Here is a 24,494-nt window from a genome sequence, read left to right on the forward strand (position 1 = left end):
GGGCGGAGGGGGCAGATTGTCCATCTATGTAATCTCCAAATTAATGTAGCTAACCTTGACGCTGTGGTGAAAATTAATATGGTCTCGAAATGCTCTGGCCAGGTCTCTGACATTCCCAATGGACATCACCTCCACGCCTCTGCTGTCAATACATACCCACAAACAGAGACCGATCCTCCCTGAAGAGAGCAGCATGGGGGACCTGCAGAGCCTTAACTTGTCTTCCACTTTGACTGTATGTTTTGTTTTGCCTGCCGTCCAGTGAGCTGAGAATACAAAGTATTCTGACAACATTCCTAGATTTACTTCTGTGCAAATCCAGAAATGGAGTCTCATTATTTCATTATCTATTCCCTTTGGTAGTTACTGATCTTATCAGTGTATGACCCAGATCTAAAAATCTGCCACACTCAGTAATTTCATCCAAGCTTATTTGCTGCGTTACGGAAATTGGCATACCCAGCAGTGAATACTTAAAAATAACTTATTCTCTTATACAATAAAATAGTTTCATAATAGTCATAACTAGTATGTAATAACCCAGCACGCTTGACGAAATCTGTTTCTTTACAGAATGTTTTTTCTCTGTCTGGCAAACAATGTGCCTATCTGTTATGTAGGGTTGTTTATGAATTGTTTGGCTTGTGGGCCTTTTTGACTGGCTTCCTCGTAGCCCTAATATATTAAATCATTTGTATGGGGTGGGGGAAAGACAGCTAGATTAGATAATCATTAGATATTAGGCCTTGCTGACATACAAGAACAAAAAGAGAGGTCATATTTTTGGACATTTATCAGCCTGGATTGGTTGCTTTAAACCACTTGCAAAAATTCCATTTATGCGCTCTTCTTTTCTTTGACTGTCTAGCACACTTTTTATTCCAATGGATATGCATCTTAGATGAGGAACTCTGTTAATACTCTCTGCGGATCCAAACTTATTATTTCCTCGGCCATGTTGTACCACCCTGGTCATCTTGGCAGGATATTTTCCAAGAATTCAGAAAATTAGTGAGCATGGGTTTTTTAGCCTGAAGGCAATATGGAATGTAGAAAAAAAACAGACAGTGGTTTTACTTCTTTAATCAGCTATATGTCCTAAGAGATTTGATCTCTTCACAGAACTGTCTTTCTTCACACGTAAGATGCTGCTAGGTTTCACAGCATTCTTACTTGTGTGCTAACACTGGTGTGTTTCTGCATGCCATTACGACAAACGTAGGCACTTTCAGTGGAGCTAAGTGTCAACGTTAGAAGTTATGGGCATGGAGCTGTCGTTTGATGTGAATTGTGCTAGCCTGATGGTCCCAGCTTCCTGATTGGGCCAATGTAGTATTACTTAACAGATTGAATAACTGGCAACGTTGCCTAGCAGAACAAAACGCAATAAATTTGGCTTCCTTACAGGATTACCCTGTGATCTTTTGTTGTAAGAAATTTGGGTTTAAAATTTTTAATGGAGCGTAGGAACCCTGAATGCTTAAGGTCACTTTTGAAAATGTATACGCTGATCATTTGGTTTGAGCCAGGGTGGTTTTTCTTAGGCTTGAGGTCACTACTTCAAACAAAAAAAAAAAAAAAACCTCAAGTAGATTTCCTGCAGTGACGGTCGACTGCCAAGCCAGAATATGGTATTGTGTATATAAATATTCGTGCTGTGATGTATTGGTAGATAGACCACATACCACCCGAACATCTTAAAGCCCAAGGTTTTTGTACAGTGAAAAGTTGCTCAGTTGTGAGTCTGAGGCTGAAGTCTGCTTCCCAGCAAAGCAAAATTACGGAGCTTGGTAACTTTCTGCCCTGGATACCTCAAACTGCTGACCTAGAGGAGGATGGCTAAGGAAGGAGAGGAGTTTTGTTTCCAGGTTTATCTGTCATTGACGTGATCAGCATGCATCGATTAGGGTGATTGTGCTGCTGCTAAGTTAGTAATTGGAACAGTGGAATTGAGAACCACGGTTCATTCAAATAGGAATCCAACAGGCCATCGAAATGCAATACCAGTTGTCAGTCACTGCTACCTGCCTCAGAGCCAAGTTTGGCAACCTACCTAAGTACGGCATTACCATTTGCTCAATTATCCAGTTCTCTCTCTCTCTGCTTTTTATATGTAAGGCAGTTTTGCTTCCCTGCTTAATCTCTTCATTGCCTGTCCTGCAGTCTTTGTCTGCGTTACCTCCAGTAGATTACATAGGTTCTCTTCCCCCATTGTTTCTCATTTGTCCTTTCCTAGTACCCAGGAGAGATACTGCTGGAAATAATATTGTAGCTGTGAAGCTTGTGCTTACTGTCTGAGTTCTTAAAGTGAACATGTTTCAAAAACCAAAGAGATTTTTGTTTTTAAATCCATTTTCCAACAATCTTCATCAAAGTGCACCCCATGGAATGCTATGGTGTGACTTAAAAACCATTTAAGTGACCCAATGGATAATTGTGCAGACATTGTTTTATATTCTCACAATGTGTACATAAGCGAAGAAGACAGATGTAAATTGCTATTTGTATGCCCTGACCCCAGGACGGCAGCATGTTACCGTGCTATTGAAAATTAGGCAACACGAATAATTTTCCCACTATGCTGTCTTTCCACTTTTTGAATGAATAGCCTACCGTTTTGCCTGCTGACTACTTTGCCATGAAGGCAAAAAGAAACCAAATAACAGATAATCATTCTGACATTCAGTATGTCTGTAGAAATATAAAAATCTGTCAGTTGCTTTAACCTTTTCCCTTTGTTCTAAGTTTATCTGGTAATACTATTGAACTGGAAGATGTACAAGGCTTATTTTGAGTTAATTTAAATTTACTCTCTTCTTTGACTAAAGAAGCAATGTTTAAAATAAAACATATAACACCCGATTCTTTGGAAGAGGAAGTCTTTAGCAGGACACAGTGAGCTTATATACTGCAGTGAAGAACTCCAAAGACAATAACACTCAATGTATTACTGCTTCACTTACCATTTGCATAAAAACATTTGAAAAGCTGTAAAAGATTTTTAAGAAATCATAACATGTTGTGTAAGCTTTGTTTGTTCAAGAACGTGAATATGCAGCACTTCTGTGAGCCACTTGCTACCGGGAGAATCCAGTTTACAGGCTTATAGAAGCACAACCCACTATGGTAATTATTTGATTCTTTTTGGCCGAACTAGTGAAAGAGTATTTCAGTGAAGTAATACTAGTTCAATTTCCTTAAGAGTAGTGCATTTCAATTGAGTCATGTATTTTCAGCTCTTTCTATTTTTAGGGCCAAAGCTGGAACTGCCTTTAAAAAGGTTATGGTCAGAAAAGGTTGACTAATATAAATATGGCATTCTTATTATGGCGTTTACTCCCTGTACCTACTCATCAGATCTGGTTTATTTAATGGACTATAAACAAGCTTTAGTTTTTTTTTTTTAAAATATATTTGCAGGATTGACTTTGCAGTACTGTGGGGGAGAGATGGATTTTCTGGAATTACTTCTGGTGGCCAGGGTCTCTGCTGCTGATGTCAAGCCAGAATGGAACATGGCTTGATTTTCATGTAGATTTCCAATGATTTCGAGTATGTAAGTTTAATTAAGCAAATAGTCTAACTGTGAAGCACTGCTAGATAATTGGTACACAAATTATGCAAATGGGTAACTGAGGACAGGATGGAGTGGGTAGGAGGAGTATGGGCAGCCTGATCGAAGTAAGTCCTGGGCTAAGACCATGTCTGGGCTCGAATGTTTTGGATAGGGTGCAGGAACTTGAAGCCAAGGAACAATCAAGTACCCTCATTTCCTTGCTTTTTCTCTTCATCGTCTTCTAACTCGTCGAATACACTGGCAGTCCTTTAAATGAAAGGGGGCAATATGACTCAGCTTGCTTTACATTAGTTCAAACTCACTTTTGAAATCTTATGTAACTTTTTATTCCCTAGGAACGTCACCAGTCCCCGCTTTTGCACTGGGAGCAGAGTTGAGTATTTAAAGTCATTTCATATATTTTTAAAAAATATTTTATAAAATGTCTTACATGTTATATTGAAACACTCCCAAATGCCTCTTGAGCTTTTGGCTTTTTTTGAATAAAAATTTTCCAGACAGGTCACAACAGGTTAAAACTCCAGTTCACATTTCCATATTTTTTTTTCCAGTCTTCTCTATAAAACAGATTATTGGCTGTTCTTTTACAAGTAAGTCCTGTTATATGATCTGAAGGTAATTGATTAAACTGCATTGTGGTTGCCTGGCTTCTACGAGGAATACCCTGAGCTAATACCTCAACTACTGTAATCCTTGAAATATGCGTTCTCTTATTAGAGCTGATTGAAAATCAACGGATAAACTGTATGTGAAAACCAAACCCCAGTTTCTGAAAGTCTATGTCGCAGAGGCAAATTAATGTGTGTAGAATAAAGCATAAAGGTTGGTTTAAAGCTGGAACGATAGCCGTTCCACACTGTAGTTCCCCTTGCTGTTGGCACTCCAGCCTCACGATTGGCATAATTCAAAACCTGGAGATATGGTCAGTATCAGACTCACGGTCATGATTAGCATGATGCTTCAATCTCCGCTGCTAACCCAGAGTTTTTATCAGAATTTGATTAATAGCAACAGAGGCTTGTTGAACGATTCTTTCCTTTTCACGAGAAATTACTCAAATGGATTATTTACAGGTAAGTGCATGGTGTGGGCTGTGTAGCAATCACACTAAAATCACTGCATCAGCTTTTTACCCTCATACCCCAAATAATTAATCAGGATTTAAGTAGTAAAGCAGAGAGGGGCTTAATTCTTATATATGACACACCCTTACTCTGAACACACATAAAAGAAAGGATTAAGAAAATAAATTCAAACACTTATTAGAAATCTATTGCTGTGGTATATGGGCCCTATCCTAGAATGATTATGTAGAATGCACTGTAAAATGGGAGAGAAGCCAGCCTGATCGCAGGCTCGAGTGCATTCTCAACTCCTAAATATTTCATTGAAAACCATATTGACCACTTCAATCTGACTTCTGTTGTTGTCCCTGGACAAAGTTAGGAATTTCAAGTGACCTACCTTGTTGGTCAAAATGGTGGATCCATTACTCAGCTACCGCAGAGTTGAGTAGGGATGAATGTTGAGCTAATTTAACATGACCACACTGGCTACAGAACTCATGTCTCTGCATGCAAAAGCAGTATATTTTTTTTTCTAGAACAGTGGTTTTAACGAGCGAGAAGAGTAACAATTTCTTTCACAGCATTTGAAATAATGAACTTACTGCTGTCTTAAAAATTCTTGAATCTGTCCAGATTTGTATTATTCAGGTTGTGATACACAGCAAAGAAAAAACCCGTGTCTGGGTGTGCCTGCTGACTTGGGCTCGTGGGGTTTGGGCTGCGGACTGATTCATTCGCTGTGTAGATTCCAGGCTCAACGGAGCCCAAGCTCTTGTACTCTGCACGGGTGGAACAGTGCTGCAGGCCCAAATTGGCGGAACATGCCAGTTGCAGTATTCTTTTGTTGTGTAGACATACCTCACTGTTCTTGTTGGTGCAGTTTCCTGCTGTGCAGCCTTTCACCTCTGGATTCTTCTAGTTTCAAATCTAGTAAGCTGATACTGTGAAATAATTCTGTTAGTCCCTCTTAGAACATGTATAAACTACACCAAGCAAGAAGAACAATTCAGCTCTGCTTAAGAAGAACCATAAAGCAAGGCCATGACAAAGGATGGTAATGCATGTCAGGGTTGAGGTCATGATGAACCTGTGGAATTTGCATAACACCTGCTTGCATCATATCTGGCTAAACCAGTTGTGTTAGCCTCCATTCCTCAATGCTAAATCACTCACGCCATCACTTGTTCACACATAACAGGATTTTATTTCTTGTATACTTTGAAGTGTCTTATTTTTGCTGCTCTATTTGGAATGTTCTTTTTCCTCCCCCCTAGAAGATACAATCCCTCATCAAAAACGTCCAATGGCCATCAATCGAATGTAAGTTGCCCTTATAAAAATATAGAACATCCTCCCAATATTCCAAACTACTTCTCTGAAGTTTTTTTTTTTTTTGTTGTTATGTGGATGTCTATTTGCTCTCTCGCAGAATGGATCCCTTTGTCCCAATGTAGAAACTATAAGCGCTATTTCTCCACATTTAACGAGGGCTGACGAAGTCTCTTTCTGGTAGTTGCTATGTCACCAAGTTGCCCTCATTAGGTTGTGTTGTGCTCGCCACGTGCTACTAGGCGCTCAATATTTTTCCCTATGAACAATTTCATTAGGAACTGGCTTGGTCCTCTGGGGCGCCAGTGCAAGTGTGTGCCACGATCGGCAGAAGTATGAGCGAGCCAACTGCTGCATATGCTGCACCTCCAGATCCTCAGTATTCTATCTTGTAGCCAACGTGGAATGTTCTGGGGAAGCAGTGATGCTTGTGAAGTCTAGCGTGTGTTCATCTCGTGTTCTTGCGAATTGTGAAAACCTGTAAATAGTTTGGATTATATAGTGTTTCTAGTTAACCCTTAAATAGTTGTTGTAAACTCTTTCATAGTCCCGAACATGACTCAGCCAGGGGATGGCATGCCCATCCCCCAGGCTTTAAGCCTGTATCATTGTACCGGCTATGCTAGTAGCATCGATATAGCTGCTAAGGTGCTTAGGCAAGGGGACGTTAAGTGACAGGTGCTGATCTTGCAAATCCTGTAAACCTAGATGAGAGGAGGAGCATGAAAATCGTCTAAGTGTGGCTCCATACGGAGTCTGCACTCACTCCAGCACCGGAGCGAGTGGTCAACTCTACAGAGCAAATCACCGTGGCTCCAGTCATGAAGCTGAAGAAGAATGTGAAGGGACGATTCACAAAGAGAGGGCAGAGCGAGTCACGACCCCATACTGGGGCACGTACCCCCCCTTCAGGAGTCTGGCTCCGCTGGTAAGTCACGCAGGCAGCCCATCCCGACTTTGCCTGAGACTCTGGATAGTGGTGCTAGGACGTATGACCAGCTTCGGTGCCATCGATTGCCCAAAGCCTTCAAGCAACTCAGGAAATCCTATGCTATTGGTGCAGCCCACCTGCCCACGGGTTACCCCGGTCTAGGGAAAACTGTTTGGGGCCTATGCGCGTGTCCCTGCCCTCAGTAGGCAGTGTGCCCCATCGAAATGACGGTCCGCCATCACCCATTATGAAGCTGTACGCCTTCGGACTAGAAGGCAGGACTCAGCAGATCCCCTTTCCCACATTGGGCACTGATTCAGAGAGTTTGAGGTGTCCTCGTGGTGGATTGCGTGCAGACCCTCGGAGGGGACACGCCACTCAACAAGATCTCTGGGACATGGCCCTGAACGCTCAAGGATCTTGGTACGATCACTGGACTGACAGGAGCCAGGGACCGCTGATCACCTGGGTCCCACCCGTTTACTAGAGGAGAGGGCCCTTCTCAGGAAGGTTTTCCCAACAGCTAGCCTGTAGTGGCTCCCAGCCGTTTTGACATCCTGGTACTGGTCGTACAGCGAGGCATAGATGCAACTGGGGGTGTCTGAGCAGATACGCCAACACAGTCTGCCTCCCAAAGTCTACCGAGATGCTCGCTCTGCTCCGACAGTGTCAGGCTTGGTCCCAGCCAACGACACTGGTTCGGACAAGAAGCCACCACTCCGCCTGATTCCGTGGTCGCCCACGTCCGACCGCTCCATTACAGCTCCGATGATGAGCAATTGTTCCCCTTACTGCGGGACACGGCTGTACTATGGTGATGCCGGGCATCAACAGCACCAAAACCAGTTCCATGCCCAAGCGCAGTGGCTGGTGCCATGGTACCTGTGAACCCTTGGAGTTCACCAACCATCCCAGTCCTGCACGAGCGGTTTCATGCAGGAGCTCGGAGGGCCTGGGCCTCGGATATCCCCTCCCCCTCTGGTTCTCGAGGCTTGGGGAGTAAGGACCCCCAACATATTCAGACTCCAAGGGAGCAGCTGCTGGACAGCGATGGACGTGACGTTCCGAGCACGGATTGTGTCGTCATCGCCAGACAAGACTATCAGCAGGGCCTACTCACACCAGTTCCTCAGGATGATGCTAAAGCACACAAGACTTTTTGAAGAGGATCACTTCCAACTGTGCTGGAGGCAGAGAATTTTGGAGGAGCTAATCTGTTTGATGTCCTTGTTCCTCAAGCCTCCCGAGGCTCTCTAAGAAGGATCGGCAGATTCTCGGATTGGAGCGGCCTGACATGGCCAGGAAGCCTCCAGCGTGGCATCGGATCTTGCTGTCTGCACATGGTCTGTTGTCTCCATGCGTGAGCTTCCGGGCTGCTCTCTCTGGTCTGTTCTCTGACGGCGCAGCACAGTGCCCTTCATCGAGCTCCTTTGCAAGCAATGAACAGCCAAGTATGCATGTGCCTCAAGGACTCCGCACCACCTTGAAACCCTGGATCGGTACATCCAGCCCCATGCATAAGCGGTTCAACCGCAGCAGCTCCCGGGCCAGGGAGCCAGCCTTGGCAGGACCTGCCCTACAAATAGCCAAGGGCAACAAAGGATGTCCTGAGCCTCCACCCCTCTGCCCAGTCGGGCTCAACCCATGCCAAGCAAAGGCTAAATGGTCATTCTGAGGGTGCGCGCGAGGGCGACAATCCTACAGGACTATTCCCGATCATCTGTCCAGTGTACTCCACGCCTTTCCCTTTTCTGCTATTGCTGACCACTGAACCTCGGCCAGTGGGTCCTACAGCACAGAACAGGGTATGCTCTCCAGTTTCTTTCTTCTCCCACCCCCTTGACCATCCTCACAAGAGTCTCTCGCGCAGGAGGTAAAGTGGTTGTGCAGTGGAAGAAGTTCCTTTGAGCTACGAGGAACAAGGGGTTGGTTCTATTTCTGGTACTTTTTAATCCAAAAGGCCAAGAGTAGTCTATGCCCATCCTGGGCTTGTGAGACCTCAACAATACCTAAAGAAAGCTAAAGTTCCTCATGTCTCCTGGCTTCTGATATAATACCCCTCCCTGGATCTGGGAATGGGTCACTCTTGGACTGAGGATGATTCTCCACATACTGATCTTTCAAGGACTAGATCTTCCTCCAGTTTACAGTGACCCACCGCTACCGTTTGCAGTCCTCCTGTTTGACCCTGGCGACAGCACCGAGAGTGTTTATCTAAGTGCAGTGGTCCATGTTGGCAGCTACCTAGGCGGCTGGGCATCCAGAATTACGTACTTATAAACCTGGCTTGTCAAGCAGATGCCAGGTATCCAGTCCAAGGAATGTCATGGTGCTTCAAGCACATGCTGCTCTCTGGGCCTTCTGAAGTGACAGACTCGACGTTGTGCCAGTGCAGAGGTAGTTGGGAGCGATCCCTTTGACGTGTGAGCTGCGCCAGGCATGCCTGCACGGGATAGGTTTCCTGGCGCTGACAAACCTCGTTGTGGACGTCTCCACATTCCCGCTCCACATTCCACATTGGTTTGCCACACTTTGAGCTGGAGCAGGTCTCCTTGGCCCCTGCCCAACCACCAGACTTTCTGTCACAGGATCACGTTTGGCTCCTATACCACAAACCTCTAATCCCCCCCATCGAGTCATCCACCTCTGTGGGTGTTGGTGTGTGGCTAAACCTGGGGACCGAATCTGTTCAGAAGGAATCCAACAGGGTCCTCATGGAAGTAGGGAAGCTTTTTTTCTTTTTTTCACAAAACCTAGATTGACTTAGGTCAAGTGGATGAGGTTTTCCCACTTGGGCATCCGAAGGGCCTCGCTTTCCTCGAGGTCCTCCATACAGGCTGTCCTGGAACCGTTCCAGTTTGGGAACCAGGGCCTGCCACTCTCTCCATAGAGTGCTCTTAGCACCATCTCTGCTTCATCACCCACCAATCAAGGACAGTGTGTTCCCATGACGTGATGGTCGATTTGAAAGCGCTATCGGACAGGACTTTCATGCAGTATGGGCTCCTGTCCCGCAATCGGATGCTTAACATGAGTCCTTTCTAGGCATCGCCCTTTGACCAGGTTCCTGTTCTTTTCCCACCTTGTCATGGAAGGTCATGTTTCCTGGTGGTGGTGATGTCTGGCGAGATGAATCTGTGAAAATTTATAAACCTGACCATGATAGGGGTTCTGAGGTCTTCTACAAAGACAGGTTCAGCTGTTGGATCAACCAGTTCCTGCCGAAAGGTAGTATCAACCTCATATGATCAGGCTTCAGCCTCTGGTAATTGGCTGAGCCTTAACCTGTGGGCGGGCATTCACTCATGCCCGGCTTTATAAAGCGCACACAAGCACCAGGGAGTGCTACGGGAGCTTCGCAAGGGAGTTTGGAAGGGTGTGGGAGGGTGGGTCCCTTGTCGGTCTATCTGTGACCCGTTAGTCTTAAAACCCATATAAATCAAATTAATCCAAAACCTTTTTCGATTTAAAGCAGAGCAGACAGGGGAGTTTGAGGGGAGTTCAATAGAGGAAGCTTATGATGTTAGCTGAGGACCCGCAACACCTGTGCCAGCACTGCTTTCTGTCTCCTCCGCCTGCGCCTGGGTAGCCAGACAGGCACCAGAGCACGATGCTTATACCCAGATTCTGGTGGTGTTTTGCAGACTGTAACTGCAATTTCCACTTACTGTATATCCAGGTCTGGCGGGGCATCCATGTGAAAAGTGTCCTAACTGGTGGAATCTCCAGGCAGGCAGGGAAGCTACAGGAGGAGGTGGGCTAGGTTGGGAGGAGCATCCGTATCACGAATAATTCCTGGACAGTGTCCATGTGGAGACAGCATGTCCAGTCACAGGACTGCTGATGCACACTGTTGGGGAGGAGATGGCTCAGGGGCATCTCAAGGGTGGACCACTGGCAGGCTGGTTACTTCTGACAGTGGGGCCAGTGCCGCCACCCCGTTGCCTCTGCAAACCCTCCACTGTGGTAACAGGTAACCATTATGCTCTTTCATTGAATACAGGAGAGAAGGAAATCACCCCTACAGTAAGGAGGAGAAGCCTCGTACCTTTAAGGCTGGGAGGTTCTGCTGCCACCAATGAAAATGGAAACGATCTTGACGGTAGTGTGGTCGGAGGAACGTTCTCTGCTGAGGGGACGAGGCGCCCATCTGTCGCCCTCGCCCGATATTTCATCTCGGGGATGTTCTGCCTGCCGGGGGCCCGTATCCGAAATGTTACAGAGCATTGTCAAGGATTATCCAGCTTCTGACTACTACCCATGCTACTTCTCCATGTGGGCACAAATGATACTGCGAGATGTGACGCTGACGCGGATCAAGAATGACTACAGGGCTCTGGGAGCACGGATGAAGGAGTTTGGAGCACAGGTGGTATCTCTTTGATTCTTCATGTCAAAGTAGGGGGCCGGGCAGAGACAATGCATCATGGAGGGAAATGCCTGGCTGCGGAATATGGTGTCACCAGGAGGCTTGGCTTCTCATCACGGGATGCTATCTGAGGAAGGACTGCTAGGCAAGATGGCTCACCTTCGAGGAGGGGAAGAACCTTATTTGCACACAGACTGGCTAACCTAGTGAGGAGGGCTTTAAACTAGGTTCGACGGGAACAGGTGAGCAAAGCCCACAGGTAAGTGTGGGAACATGAAGACCTGGGAGATGGTCGGAAAACAAGAGAGGGACTAATGGCCAGAAAAAGAAAGGAGGGTCAGGCAAAACTGGGAGGCAAGATCAAACCAGTATCTTAGATGCCTATATACAAATGCGAGCGTATGGTAATAAGCAGGAAGAACTGGAAGTGCTACATAAATAAATCAACTATGACGTTGTTTGCGCATCACTGAAACTTGGTGTGATAATACACATGATTGGGAATGTTGGTGTGGATGGGTGTTGCTCAGGAAGGATAACAGGGAAAAAGGGAGGAGGTGTTGCTCTATATATTAAAAATGGTGCACTTGGACATAGGAGATGGAAGTGTTGAGAGTCTCTGGGTTAGGTAAAAGGGGTAAAAAACAAGGGTGATGTCGTGCTAGGAGTCTACTACAGGCCACCTAACCAGGGTGAAAGAGGTGGATGAGGCTTTTTTAAAACAACTAAATCATCCAAAGCCCAAGATTTGGTGTGAGGGACTTCAACTATCTAGATACATGTTGGGAAATACACCGCGTGGCACAGACTATCCATAAGTTCCTGGGACTGCATTGCAGACAACTTTTATTCCAGAAGGTTGAAAAAGTTACTAGGGGGAAGCTGTTCTAACTTGATTTTAACAAATGGGGAGGAACTCGTTGAGAATTTGCAAGTAAAAGGAAGCTTGGGTGAAAAGTGATCATGAAATCATAGAGTTTGCAATTCTAAGAAGGCGAAGGCACAGCAAAATAGAGACCATGGATTCAGGAGGCGGATGGTAAGCTCAGAGAGCTGATAGTAAGGTCCATGGGAACAAAACTGAGGAGAAAAACACTGAGGAAGTTGGCAGTTTTTCAAAGGGACCACTATTAGGGCCCCAAAGCAAGCTGTTCCGATGGGTGAAAGACAGAAAATGTGCAAAAGAACCTTGGCTTAACTACTGAGATCTTCATGACCTACAAAATAAAAAGGAGTCATATAAAAATGGAAGCTAGGTCAGATTGCAAAGGATGAATAAGGCAAATAACACAGGAATGCAGGGCAAGATTAGAAAGGCAAGGACACTGGAATAAATTGCCTAGGGAGGTTGTGGAATCTCCATCTCTGGAGATATTTAAGAGTAGGTTAGATAAATGTCTATCAGGGATGGTCTAGACAGTATTTGGTCCTGCCATGAGGGCAGGGGACTGGACTCGATGACCTCTTGAGGTCCCTTCCAGTCCTAGAGTCTATGAATCTTTCTCCTGGTGTTCTGTCCCAAACCCCACAGGACCAGTGAAGAGAGGTGTCTTCACGCGTTAGACTGCCTAAGGGCCTTGGCTTTTTACTTAGAATGTGTCAAGCCTCTCTCAAAATCAACTTAGCTCTTCGTTGCTACAGCAGACGGGATGAAAGGCCTTCTGGTGTCCTTGCAGAGGATTTCCAATTGGATCACCTCGTGGATAAGGACCTGTTACCACCTGCCAGAGATTCCGCCACCAATTGTCAGAGCCTACTTGATGAGAGCTCAGGCATCTTCGGTGGCCTTCTTGGCACATATCTCTATCCAGGACATCTGTAGAGCTGCAACGTGGTCCTCTGTTCATATGTTCATGGCTCATTATGTCTCACTCAGCAGGCCAGGGATGACTCTGGATTTGGCAGAGCTGTGTTGCAATCTACACATCAGCTAACTCCTACCCACTTCCAGGGGTACTGCTTTGGAGTCTTCTAATATGGAATGGACATGAGCAAGCACTTGAAGAAAAGACAGTTACCTTTTCCGTAACTGGTATTCTTCGAGATGTTGCTCATGTCCATTCCACAACCGATGGAGCCCCTTATACTGTGCTATGTGGCCCCCACTCCAGAGGGCGCCAGAGCTGGTCTCCTTCGGATACCACTAAGGGAAAAATGTCCAGCACCAGTGCATGTGGTGAGCACACACACATAATATGTAATGAACATGAGCAATGCATCTCGAACACTAGTTACAGAAAAGGTAACTGTCTTTTCTTATGTAGAATCTTAATTCTTATTGATTACCAGAAAATGGCTATCCAAGCCCACATGAAAAGAACACTTTCCAAGATAGTCTCAAATTTTTATGGCTACCGACTGCTGGTTCGCAAGGGCACGTGTGCATGTCGCTTTTCCTGCTCTCCTTTTTTTGTTGTACGCTAGCAGGATATTTAAATAAGATTTCTATTCTTGGGATTGCTGTATGTTTCAGTACTTTTGACAAGAATGAGGAGGGCAGGTAGGGTAGAGGGACCTTTTAAAATAAATGTTCATGGTTGCAGAGAAATCCAGTTACTTGGGTTGTGAAGTTATGATCTACTTTCAGATGCTAACACAGGAGTCTCAAACACGCGGCCCGTGGAGTTATTTGCTGTGATCTGCCAAGCTCCTCACGCCCTCCCCACCCCCGCAAGTTATTTGCTGTGGTCACCAAGCTTCCTTCACCTGTCACGCTCTTGCCTACCTCCAGGTGCTTCCTGCTGCCAAACAGCTATTTGGCAGCGCTTAGCACTTTCCAGGAAGGATGGGGAGGACTGGGGGGGGACGTGTGCTCAGGAGAGGAGGCGGGGTAGGGGTGGGGATTTAGGGAAGGGGTTGGAATAGAGGCAGGGAGAGGGTGGATTTAGGGTGGGAACTTTGGGGAAGGGGTTGGAATGGGGATGGGGAAGGGTTGGAGAGAGGTGGGGCAGAGGCAGGGTCTCATGGAAGGGGTGGAGTGGGGGCAGTGGGGGTGGGGTGTCAGTGATGCAGCCCTTGGGCCGATGCGTTAGTCCTCATATGGCCTTCATGGTCATTTAAGTTTGAGATTCCTGTGCTAACAGTTACAAAAATGGTTTGGGGAGCTGTGATGTTTGGTAGTCAGAGGATATTGTTTGGAATATGCTTAAGGAAGTTTAAATTTTGGGCCCTGTCTTCTGTTTGAATACCAAACATCTATCATACAGATGTTGTTACAAATGTGACAAACTATATTACAATACCTATAGACTGAACATTACACTTCATCTGTCTGCTACACAACCATAAAAAACAAAACAAAAAAAACCACAGTGTAACTAGAAGCTTCTTGATTAGTGTTTTTTCCCCTCATAAATTTTTGGTGACTTTATTCTTTATAATGAGCAAGTTGGGTGGAAATTTGACACCTGGTGCCCAGAGATTAATTGTTCCTAGAAAACGGACATATGTACACCAAAGTAAGTCTTTAGTGGCTGTCTGTATATTATTCCTGGGGGCATTCTGCACCAAAGAATTAAACTCTGTGCACAATATTTTAAAATTCTGCAAATTGTATTTGTCAAAATAACACTACATAATCACTCCAGTTTCAGTTATTTTGGTAATTGTATCAAAATATCTGTCAGCAAGTATGCCTGTAAACCCCCTCTCCCTCCTGCACATTCCCCCGGAAGTAGAGTTAAAGAAACCCCTATGACAACCCAGTTCCTGTTTCTCTGCCCCCTTCCTCCCCTCCCCAAACCCAGCCACGGGGTCCTCCCCAGCCAATACATCTCAACCCCCAGAGCCCAGTTGCAGGGCACCCCTTGCTCAGATACCTACAATGTCTAAGCTGACCTGGGTTTGTTCTTGCTTATGCATCATCTCCAATAAATAATATTATGCAAAACAAGTTTTGCCCTCAGTTATACCAATTCAGTTGTAAAGTCTTCAGTTAGCAGTTCTTTTACTATGTAAGCTGAGAAAGAACCCAGTTCTTTCTCCCGTGCTTGTCCAGGCTTCACAGTGCTAACAAGAGTAAAAAATCAGTAACCATCTACCCTCAGAAAAACCTACTGTTGTCTCTGTGATTAGATATGACTTTGAACACAGCCTCTTTACGCAGTCACTTTTTAAAAAGATGCTTACCCACACTAAATGTAAGAGACAGTAACAGAAGGATTATACCCTTCATTTTTCCTTTGCTCTTTTGTCATAGCAATATTTCAACAATGCTATACTTATGCTTGGGGCTGGTATTTTTGGTGGGTGCAGAAATCACCTATGGGGGAATTGGAGCCTTTTCTGCAACTGGGGGAATCTGAGGAGATCTGTGGACAACTGCTGGAAACCCCCATTAGATTCAGGGGTGGGTGAGAGCCTGAGAGTTTATTGCAATGAATTTATACTGTCTTAAATAAAATGATAGGACAAGATTGCACTTTGTGTAGTCAGTAAACTTGTTCTTTTGGGGAGACAAACATTAAATGACCTTTTCTGAGAGGAAAAGGTATATTGGGGATTAGACTCAAGATGTCAGAATGTTAGGAATTTCATTAAAACAGCCGTACTGCGAAAGTACCTGCATGGGAAACTTATTTTTTAACTTTCTCATTTTCTTCCTCCAGATGTGAATCAAACCAAACAGAGTAAGATACTGTTTTTATATACACTAAAGCCTTTAATTGCAAAAACAAAACAAAAGATAACAAAAACCGTAATTAATGTATCTTTCCAGTATTCAGACATTCTAGGATTGTGAAATATATTTCGATATGTATATTGAAACATAGCTTATGTGACAGCAGTGAAATAAAATATGACAGAATTCTAAGTGTCACGCTCTAGCCTCCTTAATTCTGTTTAAACAATACTCTTAATCATTTGCGTGCAAGAAGACAGTCCTGTAAGTGGTCGCTTCTCCTTTTTGCACTAAAATGTGACACAATATTTTTGTATAAGGGATTCTTATACTTAAGTATTCAGCATTTTAGTCGTGAGTTCTGTATGCTCCCACATGCAATGAACTCTGTCAACAAAGGACAATTCCTAGTAACATTTAAATCAGTTTATAGCCTAACACCACTTTGGAATTAATTTCTAGAGTACATGAAAAATTTATTCCTCTTTCTTTCTTTCACTCAGTATGTTGAAAGATGACTTAAAACTGAGCAGCAGTGAAGACAGTGATGGTGAACAGGTATATACCATAAATACTAAAGTTTTAGAGAAGTTCAGCAGACGCAACTGAAGTGTTCAATACAAAATTTCTATTTTAAAAACCTGCAGTGCTTGGCTGGTTGCAAATTGAACATTTGTCAGTAAGCATTAATTAAAAAGCAAGATTTTTCAAAGTAATTTTAGTTACACTTTTGGAATATATAATCACTATTTGTGGGAGTCCTTGTTTCCAGTTTTGCCTTTAGACTTCCAAATCTCACTGTGTAGCAGTTTCATATTGCTTTTTCCTCAACATAAAATGGAACAGAATGTACTCAAGAAGTATAAACTCTTAGTGACAAGACGACTTTTTCAGGATTGATTTTCCCCACCCCTAACCCCATGTGGCCTGCCATTTAAGGATAGCACATCTTCAAAAAAATATGTGGCATACATTTCTCGACACACCAGTAACTCAGGATTGGGATTGATAGTTATGTCTAATGTATGTGAACACTTGCACCAAATTTCCTTTCTGTTACTACTTTTACAGTAGCACCTTCACTGTAGTTGGGAAAATTGATGTTCCCTTATTTGCTATTAACCCTCTGTAATACAAATTGTCCTATCTTTGGCACTGATCTTAGATCATTCTAAAAATAGCCCTTTCGGGAACCTAGATGTTGGTGATTGCCTGTATTGCCATTTAGTATCCCAGTTTCATTTTCTGTTGTATTTCCAATCCCAGTCTTTTTTTTTTTTTTTTTTTTTTAAATCTGGATAATGCTGATGAGGCATTTTGCACAATAGCTGAGAGCACGGGAATAGGGCATTCCGTTGCTGAACATCAGCCCCTTGGGCAATTGAGGAATAACACTGATCGACCCAAGTTGTGTCCAGTCCTCACACAGAAGGTGAATGACACAGGGCGATGAGTAGAGAGGAATTGGAACTCTCAAAACTATAGTAGAATGTGTAGGACTCTTTGACTTTGCCATTTGTTTGCTATGTGAACATGGCCAGATAATTTAATCTGTCTGTTTCCCTCTCTGATGATATGCAGTTTTGTTAACTATTCCAGTGTGTTCAGATGAGAGATGCTATATATGCTAAAAAGCAACAAAGAGTCCTGTAGCACCTTATAGACTAACAGATGTATTGGAGCATAAGCTTTCGTGCTAAGTATGTTCATGTTGGTGATGGAGTACTAGAGTTCTATTTTTGTTTTCGTCTCCATGCAGTGCACAATACATAATAATTTATGAACGCTTCTTCCTCACCCTAGTTTGTTTTATTTTTTTTTTTAAATTACAGGATTCTGATAAGATAGTGCCAAGGAGTACACCTGGAAGGTAAGAATTCATAGCTGATTTTTAGCAGTTCATGGCAAATGAAGTAACACTTGAGCAGATTAACTTTTCTAATTTGATCTAAAAATCCATGTCTGACACTTTAGACTTGTGGCTTGTGCTAACCCAAGAAGTGATTAAAATTTGATCATTGGTTAAACAGCTTTTCTCCTCCCACATGTAGATACTTAACAGCTTGAAAAATAAAGCAGTAATTGTTTCTATAAGTAATTATCATTTCCCAGTCTATTTGCTATACTCAATTATGTAGAATTTTGTGTTAGATAATTAAGTCAGAACCTGTTTAATTTTCTGTTGCAAATAAAAATTATGTGAAACTTGTATGTCTTACATAGTCTTGATTATTTTATCTTTTTGTCTTTCCCCAGTAATTCTGAGCCTTCACAACATAATAGTGAAGGAGCAGATAATTCCAGGGATGACTCAAGCAGCCATAGTGGATCTGAAAGCAGTTCTGGATCTGACTCTGAAAGTGAAAGTAGTTCCAGTGACAGTGAGGCTAATGAGCCATCCCAGAGTGCATCTCCTGAGGTAAGATTTGATATCTGGTTTGAGTTATAATCCATCTACAGTAATCCCTGAGTACCATGATGTTCGCATCAATCTTGACAGTTAAGAACAGAACGATAGTTTGAGAGGATGCTAAATAAAGCATAAAATTTACACACATTTTGGAATGATTTTTAGCAGCAGTTTATCAGATATGCTAAATGAACTGTTTAAAAAAACACATTTAGCACTTTACTTTGACATGTACTTCATGCCACTTGGCTCTGAAAGCTTGGGAGACAGACATGCTCGTACAGTAATACTACGACAATGAAAAAAGTAGTTTAAAGCATGGTATGCACTAACAGTCATTCATGTAATTAATGATATGGCACAGCGTTTTGGGTCACACCATGATGCTGTGCTTGGGCCAACAGCATCTTCTGTGGCTCTTCTCATCCTCTGCCAGCAATCATTTGTCACTGCTCTGTGTAATCAGCCTTTCTTCACAGTGAAGGTATAAGAGCTGTGGCTTTCACAGTGTATTTCAACACATTATACTTGGTTCATTAGCACCATCAGCTTTCTGCATAGCTGTTACCTTGGTGTACAGCACAATGTTGCAGCCCTTGGAGGGAAACGGGGGAAGAAAATATATAGTGTTTAATACTCCTCCCTCTTTTTTTAGCCTGAGCCGCCACCAACAAACAAATGGCAACTTGACAACTGGTTGAACAAAGTGAATCCACATAAAGTGTCACCAGCTTCTTCTGTGGACAGTAATATCCCATCTTCACAAGGCTACAAAAAAGATGGCCGAGATCAGAGCTCGGGGAATGGGTATACAGATCAAAGTGGGTCTAAGGAATCCATTTCCTCCACTCCTGGGCGAGATTCCAAAACCACCCAAAAAGGATCGGAGAGCAGTCGTGGCAGGCAGAAGTCACCTGCACAGAGTGATAGCACAATACAGAGGAGGACTGTTGGTAAAAAGCAGCCCAAGAAGGCAGACAAGACAGCTATTGAAGAGCCCAGAGGAGGGCTTAAAATAGAAAGTGAAACCCCAGTAGACATTGCAACAAGTATGCCCTCAAACAGGCATAAGGCAGCCACAAAGGGCTCTAGAAAACCCAACATAAAGAAGGAGCCCAAATCTTCCCCTCGGCCTACAGCAGAGAAAAAGAAATACAAGGCTTCAAGCAAACCTTCCCAGAAATCCAGGGAATTCATAGAAACAGATACTTCCTCCTCTGATTCTGATGAAAACGAGAGTCTGCCTCCTTCATCACAAACCCCCAAATACTCTGAGAGCAATAGGACTCCTGTTAAATCTTCCATGGAGGAGGATGACAGCTTTTTTCGTCAAAGAATGTTCTCTCCTATGGAAGAGAAGGAACTTCTTTCACCACTCAGTGATCCAGATGAACGGTATCCACTTATTGTGAAGATCGACCTGAGCCTCTTATCAAGAATACCAGGGAAGCCTTACAAAGACACAGACCCACCCAAAGTGGAGAAGAAAAATGTGCCAGAGAAGCATACAAGAGAGTCCCAAAAACCAGCCTCAGACAAAAATTCCACCAAGGGCAAAAGGAAGCATAAGGTAAGTGATCAATTGAAAACTTATCTAGTCTCAATCTCTTGATGCCTTACTACTGAGGTGAGATGGATAGCCCAGTGGCAAAGAGAGAGTGCTCAGTCTTAGGGACGACTCAAGCCAATTAAGAAGTGGTACTGTTTCTTTTGAAGAGAATCTGTCTAGGCTTCAGGCCTCCTTGGACTTTCAGGGCAGGTAGGGGAGAATTGGTGTTTGTGTGAGAGCTTGGTAGGCATTGTAACTCCCATTGTCGTGATGAAATTTGTGCTGGGAGATTCAGACTGTTGTGGGATCATTGGGTACTGAGTTGGGTAAATAGCCTTTTCTTAGTGACACCATCAATCAGCAGAATGCCAAAAACTCTATTATGCTGGCCTTTGCCTGGTAATTTTTTCAATTATTAAGAAAATGCAGGGTTGCTTAGTAGAAGAGTGTACTGAATGATCTATTGGGTTTTCATCCATGTGTGACTTCTGCAATTCTATGAAATCATCCATGGCCTTGGGGAATAAGAAGCCCTGATTTGGAGCTGTAAGGGTATGTCTACACCGCAGTTAAACACCAGCGGCTGCTCTGTGTCTGCTGATTCAGGCTCGTAGGGCTCAGGCTATGGGTCTGTTTAACTATGGTGTAGACGTTCAAGCTCAGGCTGGAGCCTTGGCTCTGTTACCCTCCGTCTTCACGGAGTCCCAGAGAGCATCTTTGCCTCTTCCCTCCCCCACGCTTTTAGGGCGTTTCTGCCACTCCTGGCTGCAGCCATAATATCCACGCTTTCATTTTTAGCAATGCTAGTTCGAGTTGAGCTAGCATGAGTCTTTCTGCCCAGGCTGGGAAGCTTACTCCCATCTACAGTGTAGACCTATTCTTAACTGTTCCTGGCCTAGCCCCTGCTTAAGGAATGTGCCTGCTCCAACCTCTCTTCCAGTTCTTTGTGTCAGCCTCAGGGCAAGCTGATCACTTACACCTCCTTTCTGCCAGGGGTATTTTTTAACTAGTCAGGGCCTCTTGATATTTAGCATATACCAACAATAGCCCCATTGTTCTCTTAACTGCTCTGAAGGTGTGTACCTGCAGTTTTCTGTCTTATCTCTGGTCTGACTCAGCTCTTTGAATTCAAGTGGACAGCAATAGAAAATTGAAAAAGGAAACAGTCAAACATAATGTAAAAATAATGCAGATATCTCCCAATTCGCCACAATATCAAAGGGGCACTGGTGGCTTAAATGCTACTGCAAGCTCCCTTCCAAACAGTTGCCTTCAGCTGTGCCAGCTTCCCTGCTGAGCAACTAAGAAGTGATCTCCAGTCACTCTTGGAGTGACAAGGAGTATGGTCTGGTGAACTTGACATGACTGAAAAGTAATGGATTGCTCCATTCTTAATCCAGCTCAGATTACCTCTTTGCCCTGTGCCAAGTAATGAAAGTAAGGTGGAAAGGTTTCTTACCTGAAAAATGGGGATAATACCTACCTTACAAGGATGTTTGGTGTTTGTATAGCACTACTATACAAGTTCTAGCAGTCACTTGAATGCACTCAGTCTCTAGTAGCGTCAAACCTAATGGCCCCCCTCTTATTTGGCCAGTTGTTCCTTGCAAAACAATATAACAAAAATGGTGGCTGTTATGGACAGAAACCAGCATAAAGAGCTGTGCTTCTACATCAGGAACAGAAGGCTTTGGGGAGACCAATTAAACTTGGGCTGTATCTCAAAGAATCATCTCACTAATCATCAAAGTCCTGAGACCATACTTATGCCTAGTGGTGCAGTCATGGTGGACATGAATATGTTTCTGAGGCAAGTGGGAGAGGCAAACTATTTTTCAGGCCTACGTCAAAATACTGAGGCAGGCTGTATAAGAAATTCTGCAACAATCACTTTAGAAATCCAACGGCTGACAAATGTCAGTTGCTTACATGTTTTTTTTATCTTTGGGTGCTGGGTTGTAGCCCAAGAGCATTCTATTACTGCATTGCATTACAGTAAGATTTATTTATTAGACCCTAGTCTCGAGCTGAGTTGCTCATTAGAATTATTATTTTACACTTGTTTTTCTGCTGCTACTGCTTATGATAGATTTGAAGATCAATGAAAATGTGTATGCAGTTTAGAAATTCACATTCAAAACCTTTTGCTTTTTATAGTCCACTATTTTTTAAAGCATCAACTCTTATCAAAAGTAATACACCTCTACCTCGATATAATGCTGTTCTTGGGAGCCAAAAATCTTACTGCCTTATAGGTGAAACCGTGTTATATCGAACTTGCTTTGATCCACCGGAGTGCACAGTGCAGCCCCCCACCCCACCCCCCTGCTCCGAGCCCTGCTTTACTGCGTTATATCCAAATTCGTGTTATATCGGGGTAGAAGTGTATTGACAAATGTTGAATGAAGCTTTTTTTAAGTGTTTTGGCTTTTTTAATTCCCTATGGTCTGGCAAAAACAAAATTAATTTCCTACTCTTATTGGGAGACCTCCATATATCAGCATAATGAGGTGTAGATTGTCTTAACCTAGTTGATTCCAGCTAGATTTGTTATCACATTTTAAGTAGTTCAGTAATTTCAGCAGCCATATTTCAGTCCTGCTTGTACTGGTAGATCATTTGACATTCACTACATACTACTGTCCTCTATTTGGGACAAGTAATTCCATTGTGGTCAACTATCTTAAGGCATGGGCTAGATCCCATCAGGGAGTGATTTTTCAGATCTGCTGTAGTGCTGCTGTTCCATATGTTGTAAAAGGTTTGCCAAATTGTCTTGACAAATGTAAAACATTATGAGGGACAGTTAACCTGTAAATATCAAACTTTGTCCTGATAGCTCTCTTGTGCTTGCTTTTCTTCAGAATGATGATGAAAACAGAGCCGGGGAAGGCAAGAAAACTAAACTGGAAGAAAAGTCTTCGTCAGGCCACAAGGCCTCCAGCAATAGAGAGTAAGTGCAGTGGGAAAACTGGCTGTTTTTTTAAATCTATAAGGCTTAGCATACATTAAGGGGAAGATTTGTAAGTGCATATAGGGTGTTGGGTGCCAATCTCCCCCTAAATACCTGCTTGCCACCACTTACAAAGGAAAAAATCAGTTGCAGCTCACTGTTCATGGGGCGAGATTTCATGTGCACCCCATCTTCAGACTCTGCCCTTTTACCTTGACTTTGGGGTTTTCACAGTAATTAATCAGAATGCAGGTATTTCCCAGAACCAGGCATACTGGGACACGGTTCACTCCTAACAAAGAACAGTTGGTTTATTTAACAACTTTCCTTATTACAAAATAGTTTGTTCAAAGGTCATTTACCTTTGATAACGGGGTTGGAATAGGCTGGGTTTATTTCCTTCTGGGACTAATTTTTACCTTAACACAGGGCAGTGTTTAAAAATAGATGAGCTGCATAACACTAACATAGCTAAGATTTAGCCAATCTGCACTTCACCTAACCACACGCACAAATTAATCCACTCTTTGCAAAATGGGTGATTTAATTCTCCATTCAGCAGATGTGGAAACTGCAGATGTCAATTTTTTCCCCTCAAGTTATGCAGCAAGCCATTGATTTAGTCAGGATTAGAACTCAGGTCCCTTGACTTCTACTCCCATCCTTCAACTATTGGATCATTTTTAAAAACACACTGCATTTTTTAAAAAAATTGGCTGCATTTATATTTGTGATTATCATTGATTAGAACTAACCTTCAACTGGCAAAATATAAGCCTTCCAGTCTTATGCACACATACAATTAATTTTGCAATGAGTCAGGGTGCAAATTAGCAAGGTTCTTAGTGTACTTTTAATCAGTGGCAAATTTGTTCATTTTTGTGGATTTTCTTTTTCTTAAAAAATATGTGCTACTTCAGATTACACAAAAATATATAATTGTCCACATATTCCACTGTAATGAATAATCTGAAGAAACCTGTTTGGCCGCTGTGAATTACCACAGTGTAACAGAGACGAGGTAGGTCAGGTAATACCTTTGATTGGACCATTAAAAGATATTACCTCACCCACCTTGTGTCTCTAATATACTGGGACCAACGCAGTACAATAATACTGCATACCACAGGGTAACACTCAGTTTCATTGTGTTCAATTATGAATATTAAGATTTTTCAGAGCCTCTGTAAAACTGATTTGCAGATTCCTCTGCTGGGGCTCTTAAGTTTATTCTTACTCTATTTGTCTTCTGTCAGCAAAGAACCAAATGTTCTTTAGATTAATAGTATGAAAAGTGTTTAATTTTTCTTTGAACAATTCATTATTGTGCAAATAGCTGTCCAAATGCCTTATCTTCCCAACTGAAAGATGGGTTAGCAAGCATGAGGCTTGCCATTGATTGCCAACAGTAGTCGTTGAACAGTGAAGGTGAGGACGTGATACATATGTACTGGATGACTGAATTAAGGGTAGCTTCCCTTTTGATTGGGCAAATAGAATACATGCCTATACCATCTCTTAGGGTACGTCTACACTGCACGATTATTTCGAAGTAGTTTAAACCGATATTACAAAACCGATGTTATAAAATCGGTTTTGCGCGTCCACAGTGCGATCAGAAAATCGATTGCTTATGTCCATGGTCCAAGGCTACCATCGATTTCAGGAGCGGTGCACTGTGGGTAGCT

The 24,494-nt window shown here is 43.3% G+C and overlaps 1 protein-coding gene across 3 annotated transcripts in view; it reads left to right on the forward strand.

Annotated features, from left to right (window-relative positions):
- Positions 1-24,494, forward strand: part of AFF4 (ALF transcription elongation factor 4) — a 97,353-nt gene that overhangs the window by 47,942 nt on the left and 24,917 nt on the right. For all 3 annotated transcript variants that reach the window (XM_032769188.2, XM_032769186.2, XM_032769189.2), the window contains 6 exons: positions 15,881-15,901; positions 16,398-16,452; positions 17,727-17,764; positions 18,151-18,313; positions 18,960-19,874; positions 22,718-22,806. In XM_032769188.2, the coding sequence (XP_032625079.1) occupies positions 15,881-15,901; positions 16,398-16,452; positions 17,727-17,764; positions 18,151-18,313; positions 18,960-19,874; positions 22,718-22,806 (1,281 nt within the window). The remainder of the gene's footprint in view (positions 1-15,880; positions 15,902-16,397; positions 16,453-17,726; positions 17,765-18,150; positions 18,314-18,959; positions 19,875-22,717; positions 22,807-24,494) is intronic.

The sequence above is a fragment of the Chelonoidis abingdonii genome, chromosome 7 (assembly GCF_003597395.2).
Source record: "Chelonoidis abingdonii isolate Lonesome George chromosome 7, CheloAbing_2.0, whole genome shotgun sequence".
Classification (NCBI taxonomy): domain Eukaryota; kingdom Metazoa; phylum Chordata; order Testudines; family Testudinidae; genus Chelonoidis; species Chelonoidis abingdonii.